This window comes from Conger conger, chromosome 4 (assembly GCF_963514075.1).
Source record: "Conger conger chromosome 4, fConCon1.1, whole genome shotgun sequence".
NCBI classification, from domain to species: domain Eukaryota; kingdom Metazoa; phylum Chordata; class Actinopteri; order Anguilliformes; family Congridae; genus Conger; species Conger conger.
The window spans coordinates 64,743,225-64,756,438 of NC_083763.1; the positions used below are offsets into that span (position 1 = coordinate 64,743,225).

At 38.6% G+C, this 13,214-nt stretch overlaps 1 protein-coding gene across 2 annotated transcripts in view; it reads left to right on the plus strand.

The window, feature by feature from the left end:
- Positions 1-13,214, plus strand: part of tox (thymocyte selection-associated high mobility group box) — a 65,914-nt gene that overhangs the window by 28,886 nt on the left and 23,814 nt on the right. For both annotated transcript variants that reach the window (XM_061239854.1, XM_061239855.1), the window contains exons 2-3: positions 6,576-6,641; positions 9,046-9,153. In XM_061239854.1, coding sequence (XP_061095838.1) covers positions 6,576-6,641; positions 9,046-9,153 — 174 coding nt within the window. The remainder of the gene's footprint in view (positions 1-6,575; positions 6,642-9,045; positions 9,154-13,214) is intronic.

The following is a 13,214-nucleotide window of genomic DNA, read 5'->3' on the forward strand; positions in this document are numbered from 1 at the left end:
GTAAAATAGAGTAGTGATGTGTAACTAATTTCTACTGATGCTCATGTCCATACACACTGCAATGTACATTAAAGTGATATTAGTGCACTTCAGAAAAGTGTGTCTCTTTTGCCATGGACTCCCTTTGATGTATCAATTTGGATCAGATGCACTTGCAAAAATATTGGTGTAGTAGTTGAAAGGTTTTGGGGAAATGTACACTCAGCATACCAAGTAGTCATCACTTGGTTGATTATAGCTTTTTTAATGTATAGCCATGCTGTATGACTGGTCTGTTTGTAAAAGACAGCTGGTTTTAAAGCAAAAGCCACCAGGTGTTCAAGCCAAAAGTATATTCAAAGCGTAAGTTTATGTAGGGGTTAAACAAACTGTATAAATATATTTTTGTAGGCCTATAAGTAAAGCACTTCCATAAAACACAAATTCGAGTTGGTCCAAATTCAGTGCAGTCTGACGTTACCGGTTTTCTGTTTCTACGTTTATTGGAAAAGGGCAGATTTGTTTGATATCCATTCATACCACTTGTTCTGCACTGTAATTGATGTCACACTTCAGAGTTAAAAGTCTTCTCCATTTTCAAAGTAATTAGCTATGTATTAAAATTAAAAACCTTGTAGGACAAATATGTGATTTATCATAGTAATATGCTCTTTGATGGTGATGATTCTCTGTTGTAATGAACACACTGAAAAGCAGAAAAAACATCAAGTAATTGCTTTGATTTTCCAACAGTCATTTTTATAACATTACTTTTAACGCAAGGCTTGTGGGTCACACACATAATATGTTAAATACATGGTATCTTTACCATCACCATCAATTTCTTGTGGAAGTGACATGATACAGTTTTGACATTTACTATACAGTATGTTTTTTTTTTTGCTCCTTCTTTGTTTAATTGAAGGGTTGTTATGAAATAGAAAACAAACTATATAAGTTCAGAAGTGTAAATGAAATTCAAGCTTTTTTTGAATGCAGCTGAATGATTGATTTTGGATGAGTAAAGCAATCAGAGGTAAAGAGAAATAAAATATTTGCAGATTAGGTGCAATATATATATAAGGCAAATGCATACTTTCAAGGCTTCAGCATTTTATTATCATTGTTTGTCAGATATTACATTCGGCATGCTATGCATTTTTGAGAGAAAGGCTCATTCATACTGATTGGGTTTCCGTCAATGTCATGTACACTTTAAACCATACATACCAATGCTACACACACACACACACACACACACACACACACAAAACCGCACTTTACATCGCTGTACGCCCAGGCGCTGTTTTGCCCTGACCCTGCTGTGTCAGTGTTCATGGTTACAATGAGAGCACCTCTCGCCGTTGCTCTGCTCTCGCCCCTGTAGATGTGATAACCTTCAGGAGGAGAAATCTCATCTGTCGGGCTATTGGAGGCAATTGAAGAAATTTGTTTTTACAGTTGTGGTGGAAATCCTATTTCTCTGTTGTCGTGACCCTCAGCTGCACCCTTCCTCTCATATGGGATTAGCACTGTGATTCAGGGGAGTGCAGGAAACCTTATTGTTACCCTACTCGCAATTTTGTTCTGTGGAGCGGTTTACCAGTCAACCCTTTGGCACCGATGCTGATGCGACCAACTGTAATAACTAAACAGATTACTGCACCCCAGCCTCAGAAATGTGCATACATTTCTTCTGTTTACAGTGCGATGTAAATCATTTCTCCTCGCGGTAAGCAGGTCTTAGCTGGAAAAGAACGGACCTCCCGATCAATCTTTGGCTATTGGCCAGCGCAAAAGCGAGACAACCTGCGCCTCGACAAATCAGGTCATTATTTACCTGGCCTGAGTGGAGCGGAGGTGCGTGCTGTTCCCTGCCTCCCACTGCGACCTCTCACTCCCCACTCCCCGCTTCCAACCACAGGCTTTATATAACTTCCAACGCTGCGGAGAGGCAGCTCGGCGTTCAGAGACAGATAGCCCGAGGTGGTTGGCGAATTGTTTTCATTTTATCTGTGTACACAGTGCAGGGAGGGCCTGTCAGGGGCATGGTGTTTAACAACAGCCCCCCCCCCCCCACCCCCCTCCATCATGTAACTAACTCCTACCGGCTTTGAAGAGTCTCTTCAGCCTGGCTGGCGAGCTTGTTACTGGCAGAGTAACATCTCTCATTCACGTTGGTCATGGCCTACAGGCTCGTGAAAAGGGTTGAGGGACAAACACCACCTAAAAACCCTCCACCCGAATTGCACAGGCTTGGTTTAAAGAGCAGGACTAATATTCTGTGCATTGTTTGCCATGTCAATGAACATGCGTATATTCACTCTCAGTTCTGTTTCCTTGGCAAAGTTGTAGCATTTTCTTTTAAAAATCGTAGTCTTTTTCTTTTCTTGCTGTGTCAGTGTCATCTGAGAGGTTCCGTCTGATATTTTAATCACAACTCGCTGTATCCTGCCAGTATGTTTCTCTGTCATATGTCAGAACACATAAAGCAAGAATAAGTACTGAATGCATTCTTGGTGATTGTTAATCTATGGCCTGTTTGAGCTTCCTGTTAGAGTGGGTGGCCGGTTGTGCCTGGTTTGAATATGATGTAGACGGGCAGTTTACTGTGCATTCCATCTCCCATGATTGGCCCACAGCTGCCTGTTGCAGAAAGTATATCAGTTATTAGTTAACAAGAAGGCTGGCAGGGCAGACCCTTTGTTCCTAATTGTCAGTTGTTTATGCATTATTGATGTGGCCACAGTGCGCACTTGGCAGCCCCATTCAGCCTTTTTCGCTTTGCTTTCAGTTTCAATGTACTGCAGTCTGCCATAGACTTTCCATCATCATTTTCATATGCAAATCATCAGCGCTGAAAAGATGAGGTGCACAAGGGGAGTCATTCAGATGCTTCAGAAAATGATAATAGTAAAAAAAAGAAAAAATCTAGTTATAAAATATAATTAATATCCTGTTGTTGGACAGTATGTGGGAAATGAATATGGAGACACCAGCTGTTTGACACTGGCATGAATACGGGACATGAAGCTCTTTCTGGGCTTCTCAGGTGATCATTTGACCACTACTATCCCTGCATAGTTTTGCTAGAACTTGGAGTTACTGTATAGTCTCCCTGTTATAACAAATGTCAAGAAAGAAAAATTAATACTTACACTAACAATATACAAATAACCAGGAGAGGAATCAGGGCACATACATAGTTCTCAATTAGACTTTGCTTCCCAGTTGAACTAAAGGAGGTGCGTTTTTGTGAGTTTTAATTTCATTTGCCTGCTATTTCCATTCTTAGAAGCTGGCCAGTCTCACAGCCAGTTCTGCGCGAGTATGCTGAACTTACTTTCATTTCAGCCGTTTAATATCCGTAACAGAGAATGTGCACTATATGCTATGGTAGTTCCCCTTCCCCATACACTTTCCTACCCAGTACCCACGCCACAACACCACCACCTCACCATTCATCTGTAATGGCACCTGCATATTTTCAGTACTACAGTACATTGTTTGCCGGTTCATTTCATTAAATATCCTCAGGGCAGAGATTAGTGAAGTGAAAGAAGTTTGTTTAAAAAAAGGATTTGTTATAACTGCTGACGTTTATGTTTTAAGCTATATTTGGATACTATGCTGATGAGGAGCGAGGATAGAATGTATTTATCTGGTGTAGCTCGGTTTACCTTATTCAGTCAGTGGAAGGAGATCACTGATAATATTTATTGGGTTGTTTCTTTTTCCTTGTTGGGTATATTTCTTTCTTCCTGTTAATTTTGTAATTTGTAAAAAAAAAAATAATAATTTTTTCCATTGTATCTGGGACACATTTTGGCCAAAGTCCAAAGATTTGTAAAATACATTTCCTTTCCCCAGGTCTTAGGCCTATCAGAATATCGCTGTGCAATGAATTTTTTCACAGCAAGAATGCAATTTGGTTAGAATTTATTTTTCAACATATGGTTCAACAAATGCAAAAAAAAATTAAAATCTATATGTATATTCTGTATATTTGCATGTATTTGCATGGAAGTCTGTATTATTGCTGTTCAGCACCTGTTTATAAGCCTAAAGGTAGTACCAGCCATAATGCATACATTCATATATAATAATAATGCTTTCAAATGTTTTTTCTTTTCCATTCAGTTAAACTGTTTATTGTAAAAAGCTGCATGTCAGATTAATAGCAGCCCCATGGAAATAAAGATTGTGATGAATCTTGTAGCGTTTTGGTGAAACTGACGATCATTTGATCATACAATATATAACCATAGGTGTTTTCTAGCAACCTGAATTGCTCTTGTAAGCCCCTACACATTATTATACATTTTCTGGAATCTGAAGCAGTTGAGTTTAAGGGCAGTTTGCACAAGCTGCATTCATGATGGCTGCCCTGCCAACAGCTAAGAAAAAATGAGTACTCAGCAGAATGGCTCCAGCAGCTGCTTCTGACAGGAAGAGAGACATTAGCAGAGAAGACACAATGGCTGCTAGAAACATTTCAGAGAAGTAGAAAATTAAGGGATTATGCACAGTTCACATGAATCGCATGATGTACAGTAGATACCAGTCTATTCTCATGAAATGTGTGTAACTAAAAACTAAGGACATACTGAGACTTTACAAAACAATCTAAGACAACTATATCTAAATCAAGTGCTATCCATGAATGCTATCTCATTTTTCCAATTTCTGAGTCGCTGCCTTTTTTACAAACTATAATAAGCCAGCCTGAAGTCTACTCTTGACCAGGCTTGTCTGCTGTCTCTTTCATTTAAGGCAGAAATGTTGAGACAGACATGTTAGTGTACTTGGTGAATTTCTAAACAGAGATATGACCCTCTTATCTTAAATAGAAACAAACTGTTGGTGTAGTGACAGTTTTATGTAGTCTGTTGTAGTAATCAAGAGAATGGATTTTTAAATCAATAGGCATAGAGGAATTAATAGACATTTCAATAAAATGGAGAGAAATTTATTCTCCACTCTAATCAGAATTAAATGGAACTATCCAATATCACTATGAAGCTGTAGTAAATGGACCCAAGCACTTTGACACATTGGAATGAAAAGAGGTATCAAAGCACTCTCTGCTTGTAATGTAGGTCACTGTAGTTGTTAAATAAACCACAGCAAATTGATCACATAATCAATAAGCTGGCATGAAATGAAATGTAGTCCTTTGCGCAAAACAAATCAGACATCCAATCACAGAGTGGACGCAAGAGACCAAAATGGGCGAAGGCATCTGATTATTTTTAGTCACAGAATTATCTGGTATTATGATAATATAATGCAATGTGATGCTTCATTGGACCAAGCTCAGATATTTCGTGCATGACAGCATTTATCCCAGAGAGCTTCTTGCATCTCTTTCCTTCACAGCCTGTAGATTTGTACATTTCTCAGCTTCAGTCTGGGGTTTCTACACAGATAATAGATCTGTAATCATCTGGGATTTTTCCAAGGGCCCAATCACAGCCCGACAGGTTTCTAATGGAACTTTGATGGCGTGTCCCTCTTGTGGTGCTGAAATCATTACTGATTTCTTCTTTTGATATTAATCAGTCATCTTTCATTGCTTTTAATGGTGGGCCTTTGAAAATCCTGGTACAAAATGATTTGCCATCTGGTGAGATTGGATTCCCCCCCTTTATTGTCAGTTGGATTTTTCACCTTGCGAGACCAATGTGAATGATATGGTGCATTGGTTAATTTCCCAGGTGTGTAGCACAGCTGGATGCCCACCGGCACTTCGTCATTACACATTTTTTAGGACAGGAAATTGCCCTAACTACAGCTTGACGATCAAACATACATTTTCTTACTTAAAACTATGCAAATTTAACTCAATCTATCACAGAGACATTTACAGAACTGAAACCTCATTTGTATTGTATGGGTACTGCACATCAGAATATATTAAAAGTAACAAATTCATTGAGGATTAAATAAAACATTATGATGATTTCTCATTAGTCATTTTGTACAGTAAATCAGCTGCCACAGTGCATTCATAGGCAATGCTGAATTGACATGGTGTTCAGACTGAAGTAAGGATGATTTATTTAAGAGTCCCCACAAACACACCATACACCAGAACAGAACTAGAAATAATGGAATCAGTAGAGGTTTCTATGTTTTATAACAAGTGAAATTCTGAAGAGATCTATGGACAGCATTTTACACCTGCCTGCCAAAACCTCCCCCCATCCACTGTGACAATGTTCTATGCATTTCTATTCATTTGTCCCAGTAACAATATGCCTGCATACTACACTGGCTAAGCCATTTTTCTCCCCTGGATTACAGATGAAAGGATACTATTATTTTCTGCCTTTCCTCCAGTAATTACTACTGTGCTAATTACCCCCAAATCACTGACATCCAGGGTCAATAAGAATGGTAACAGGCACATTAAAGACAATTCACACAAAACAAAGAAAATCAACAAAGCCCTCTAGGGAAGGGAAAAAAAGAACAATGTTCTCTCTCTCTCTCTCTCTCTCTCTCTCTCTCTCTCTCTCTCTCTCTCTCTCTCTCTCTCTCTCATCGTGTACAGGAGTACAGACTCTGAATGTTTCTTGTTCTTCTGTTTACAGTTTGACAGTGAAAACATGTACATGAGCATGTCAGAGCCGAGCCAGGACTTTGTGCCAGCAAGCCAGGTGGGTTAATTAATCTTCACTGCCTCCTTTCAAGTCATAATTAAACAAATTTAAAGGGATGCATTGCAAATTAGTGGCACTATCAGTAACTGCCATAATCAGGAGTAATTATAATTTATAAACAAAGCATTTAAGCCTTGCTTCAAGGTAATGAGATGAAGCTGATGGTACTGTGGTATACAGGTGTTTGCATCTGAACTAAAATAAGAACAGAGGCTTGACATTTCTGCAGGCTCTGTGCTGGTACACTTACCTTTTTGAAAAGACTGCTTTCAAAACAGCCGTTTCTGAATAGGTGGACATTCCCTGCTACTCAGCTTACATTCGAATCTGTGTGGAAAGTTGGCCGTTTGTCGAGATAAGCCAGGTGGTGGCTAGAGAATGTTTTTCTGTTTACACTATTGACCCTGCCTGAAACAAGAGCAGTGTGCCATTGATACTTTACTGTCAGTCACTTTGAACCACCACTCCGATAGAGACAGATGTATTTCCTGAAGCTGGGCCAGAGGAAATTAATTAAATCATCTATTCAACGTTAGCGGTTGCCAGTGCAGGCAGTGTGAATCAGCATTTCCTTCAGTGGGTCATTATTGACTAAACGGAATTATGACAACATTTGCCACATTCTGCTTGATTCAATAATAAAACCCTCTACATAGTGAATTGGGTTATTTTATAGAAAAGTGCATTCGCTAAAAAAATCACAGGAGCTAATGATTCACAGCTGTAGTACAATCAATTGTTTGTTTGTTTTTTGCAAGACTATTATTGCTAATACATTTTCCAATTAAGGACTTTAATTGAAGTATTCCATTTGCATTCAAGTAAAATATTGCACATATTTTATATACCTAACTGTTAACTTTTGAGAAGCTTCATGAACTGAGCAATACAATTGTATGTCTTTCTCTGCTCTGTTCTCCAGGTATGTACAATATATTTCAGCATCACAAACTTGGCTCAGTGTTTTACAGCATTGGTGAAAATAAATCCCAGAGATTTCCATTGCAATTAAACAGTGTAGTTCATTCCAGAGGCTTTTAAAATGGCTTAGCATAAACTGTTTAGTCTGGCCTTTCCTGAACATTTTCCGACATTGTTCTCTCATTGCAAGGTCTATATAGACATTATATGTTTGAATATGAACGTACAGCTGGAAAGAGACTTGATGAAAAGCAAATGTAATGAAAAAAATGAAATGAATGCATACATTCTTTGGAATACGCATATATAAAAATGTATGTGGGTGGTAATTTCATGCAGTATCTCACTGAAGGCAAATACGCAGCAGAGAAGTGTGAAGGTGTTGTTCTTTGGCCATTCACACCTTTCTGTATGCAGTTACCCATGGGAAATGGTGTACATGCTAATTGGTAGCACATTTGCAAAAGTGTGTGCACATTGCACCTGAAACTGAAGGTTTATTTTCTTTTCAGACCTGCACCAAGCCCAGATATGCACATGTATATGTACGGTATATTTAAGCATCCTGTATGTTATTTTTGCTTAGGTTGTCTCTCTGACAGCTAGTGGTATGTGTCCATAATAATCACCATAGCATTACTGGATGTATTGTTGATGTGTCTTAAATATTTATTTCTGGATTCAGCAATCTCATGTCTGTAGCAAATTTGTTTAAATGTACCACTGTAGTTTATCATACATTTCAGGTTCACTCATGCACCATTTTCTTTAATTGTAAACATATGCAGGAAGATAGGAACAGGTTCTGCCTAATTGTGTTCAGAACGGCACAATTCTGCACGGTTCTGCCGAGGCTGGTTAGCCTAATGCCTCACACTGGCTCTGGAGCAAAGCTCAGCCATCTGCCTGGAATAAGACTCTTAATGAATCAAGTGAAAGACAGAGGGAAAAAACACTGTGCAATAAACCCAGAGGCCTGGCAGGGTTTGCATTTTAGAAAATGGAGACTGTCAGATTATATAAACTAAAACAACAGTTCCATGAAGGCAGGCGTAATCACATGGATTCTGATAACACCGGTATGTTCTGTCATCTACTCACTTATCGAAGCATCTTGTGCAACACTGTTCTCCCATAGAGTTCATGGTTTGTGTTTGATATCTGAGTGGTCTGCTTACCTCTACTCAACATCATTTCTGCTACAAAACCAATGTGTTAAATGCCTAGAGCCTCAAAGGTCTTCAGCAGGCAGAGGAAACAAAGGTGTTGCTTGTTTTGTTTCATAGATGAGGAGGAGCAGGAATCTGCTTATTAAATAATTCTGGGACAATCTTTTAGCCATTATTATTTTTATCATTCGTATTATTATCATCCAGCATGGCTTTATCACATTGAAGTATGTTACATGGTGTTGGCTGTTCTGAGTTATGGTGAGAAAATACAATCTAATTTGATCCATTCACCTTATATTTCCCTTCAGTTCCGCGTGCCAGACAGCCCCAGCCAGCTGCAGCAAAATATGAAACAGACAGGACCCCCCTGGAAGAGAGAGGTACCATCTCCCATGGACTGCCATCGACTACCCTGGGTAAATAACCGAAGCAAATGACACACAGTAAATGTGATTTAAGCTGGAGACAACAACTGCACACAACAATATTTCAGACAAGCTTGCTAATTGCATTTTTTTCATCCACTGAACAAGCAGACTGACTCAGTTTCCTCTGCAGTTTGGAGGCAACTGTCAGAACTGTAGGAAAGTGAACAACTTATTAGCTGTTGTTATGAAATGAATCATCAATTTACTGCATGAAATTGCTACAACATTCTACATGTCAAATGTTTGTTTTTCTGCTGTAGTTTTTTATTCTGTTTTCTGCCAATATGCTGTTGGCTGTTGACTTACACTTCCTTTGTTCTCAAAAACTGCAAACAATAATTGAAAGACCTTTTTAAAATTTTTAATAGAATTTTATTCATGACATGCAGCATACAACAAGGATTGTACCTCATCAAAGAAAATATTTTATTTTGTACAACAAGCACGTATATTTCCTGTTTAACATCTGTGGTCGATTTGTATATCTGCAACATGAATGCGGTGAAAGAGCCAATAGAGAGGATGCATTTGCTTTTCTTATAAATAAATAGGAGAAGTATAGACTATACATGAATAATAACCATCGTTTTAAAAGTACCTCTTTGTCACCCATACGAGGAAATGATTTATGGTTATTTATTTACTTTTACTTGCATTTTATTTCGTTTTATCTGCACTTACAAAGTCGCAACATACTGAGAGCAGCAGTGAACTCTGAGCAGCACAAAAAAGCACTGCTGACTTTAAGTATACCTTCCAGCGATACTGAAAGCATAGAGGAACACGATCAATAGCCTCTATATTGAATGGCATATTGCTGTAACGTTTGGTTTTTCTTGTTAATATGATTCACTTTTAAGATTCAGCTTCAGTGGAATCATGCACCATGTGGAGGACAAATGGCAACTTTAGCATTAAGCGCACTTGTGTGTAATTATTGCAGGGCAGGAAGAAATGACATTTTTGCAGCACCTGCGTGTGACTTATTCTCATGCTGCTGCCCGATATAGCCACAGTTCCCAGCATCCTCTGGGCTCTTTTGAGTAAAAGTGCATAGCAGTTTGAGGTTAAACAAATGAGGCGTGCATGCATAATACTGTAGGAAAAACACCTCCCCTCCCCAGCTCCCACCCCCACCGCCCCTGCCTGAACCCCCTCCCCCACTGGGAGACTCAGGTGATTGGGCATTAACTGGAGAATACTGGGCTGAGTCTAAACCCGTACACCCATATTGGGTCATCCTGTCTTGGAAAATCACTGGCTAACAGGTGCTCTCTCTGTTGGAAGTGTGTGCCTATATGGATGAATGCACAGATCAGGAGTCCAGGTACGAGAGAACACCTGCACCCCGGTCGAGTTTGTTGTGAATCGGAATCTGAATTCACAGACATGACCTGTCTGGTCTGGATGCACATGCTCATCTCTAACATGGTTTTGAAATCATTGAAGGGAATGAGCACAAATGCGACATGATATATGTTATTTTCATGATTAAACCTTTTTTTTTTTTTTTTTTTTTTGCAAAGGTTATTAACGTTTATATTTAAGCTCAAAATAATTCACCCACTCTCTCTGAAAATGTTAATTTACTCACATTCTCCAAAAAGATAATATAACCATAATACCTGGGTTGTTAAAAATAAAAATATACCAAAAACAAGTCACAGCTGGACTGACTGTTCTCAATATAAAAGAAAATGTGCCCAGTGGGACAATTTGAAGGATCACTTTTTCATATAAGCGCATGTTTCAGTGCTAACGGCAGACTGAAATAGTAGCATACGGTAGGCTACTGCTCCTGAGACAACGCTGTGGAGAAACTCAGCACTTCATTATGCTAATACACTGTGCTGTAATGATTTTTATATACACTATGTGCCGAGCACCAGTTGTGCACTTCACTAGGCTTAATGAACGCCTTGTCTCAATGATATTTTTGAATTGCATATTAATTTGTTTCCCCATTATATTTTGTTATTATCATTCTCAGTTGTCATATATGTACATATGCTGAACGGAAAAATCTATCAAATGTTATGAAACAGTTGGGCAGATTCAATGACTGTGAAGGCAACATTTCACAGTGTGTCAGGGATATGTATTCACACCCAATAGAGCCCCTTAGTGCACCCCTCCCCCGTTTCATTACACATACATAATGTGAAGAAACTGAAACAAAGCATTAACGAAGAAACTGAAACATAAATATTCAGTTTTGATCCTGGCAGGGATCTCAGCAGGCTTTGTTACTCAATGGAATAAAACAGTCATCAGACTGGAGTGAAGATATTAGTTTATCTGTGTGAACTTCCCCCTACCCACCCTCACCCTGCATCCCCTGGCTGTTAACAGAACATTACTTTTTTATATTTCAGAACACAGAACACGCAGATCAGTGTTATTTGGCATGTTAAGATTGAATGCCACATGCATTCTTTGTGTATGTACATTTGTGCCTGCTACTAGTGCAAGAGCAACATATTTACATTACTGAAGGCAGGATCTACAAACAGGTTACTGTATTTTCAGCTATGCAGAGGTTGTGTGTTCTCAGAGCCACCTTTAGTGCTCTGAATGGGAAATTCCAAGCTTGTGCATATTCATTAGATTTCTTGCAGTTTCTGCATGAGTTTAATACTGTTTAAAGCCTGTCATTGTTTGGTATCAATATCAATACAAATCGCCAGCTCATAATTCGCCTTTTACATTACATTACAAGGCATCTTATCCAGAGCAACGTACAACGAAGTGCAGATCAAAAACAAGTACAAGTGTGAAGAGGACCTGATAGGACAGTACCGTTCTGAGTCCTAGTGTAACCATACAGATACAATCGGAACCCTTGAAGAATACATCAACTTCCAAACTAGCATACCACAGTTTGAAGCTAGAATATCCCGAGTAGAACAATATGTATGTGAGATACATCTCTTGATATGAGAGATAACATTTGGTATGCAGAATGTTGAATTATACGAGAGCCTTGTCTGTTCAGTGAAGGATCCTTAAACAGCTCTGAGATAAAGGATGAAAACTTCCAGTTTACTTGGAAGCAAATAGATAATGTCTTCTTTTACTGGCATTGTGTAAAATGTTAAGCTTCAGGAAATTAATGTGGTTGATGAAGTGACAGTTTACTGTTGTGGGTTTTGCTTGATTAGGTGGAACCTGTGACTCATTAGAACCGGGATTTCCCCTGATGTATCTGCCATCCTAGCAAGCACATCCCCCCCCCTGAATATTGAGCATCTTCAGCTAAAACTGACCATCTCTATACTTCCTCACAAAACCACTTCCCTGCCAGTAGTCCCCCACCCACATGGCTAGTATCACCGAAACAGGCTGAGAAATGAAAGATGCAAATAGCATTCCTCTTGAAAGGTTATTGATTGATTTTCACATTTTTGCATTAGTCACTTTTAATTCAACGGATTCTCCCTTTTCATATAAACGCAGGTCGGATTTTGTGCAGTACAAACTTAATTTACATGTGTTAAATCCATTAATGGCACTCTACAGCTCTGTTTCAAATCTGTTCCCACAAAACGCCATGCATGCTCGACGTTTATCCATCTGTTTAAATTCATCGTTAATTGAATAAACATGTCCGTTCTCAGTTAATTAATGACATAAAATGTAATTTTAAGGGACTTTGTTGAAAATAATAATTTAAGTCAAGCAGAAACACTGTTGCATTTTTCAGCACTTCCAGCTGAACATTTATTTCAGAAATAATTTACCTTATGTGAGATTAAATGTTGAAAAGTCAAGGATCAATATCCACTTAATAGTGCAATCAAACTGAATGAATTGAGTGCTCAGGTCCAATGAAATCAAACTTACTGAAAAACTGTTACCTTGTGAACAGAAATCCAGCTCTGAGGCAGGGACGCCTGCCTGCATACTCATTAAAATTCATTTGTAAGCAGATGTTAAATACTTTACTGCTTGATTTAATGCTGGTGTAACCTGGATCATTGCTTATAGAAAATATAGTGAGGTTGTGTTTTATTCAACCTATTATATATGAACATACTAATGGAAAGGGG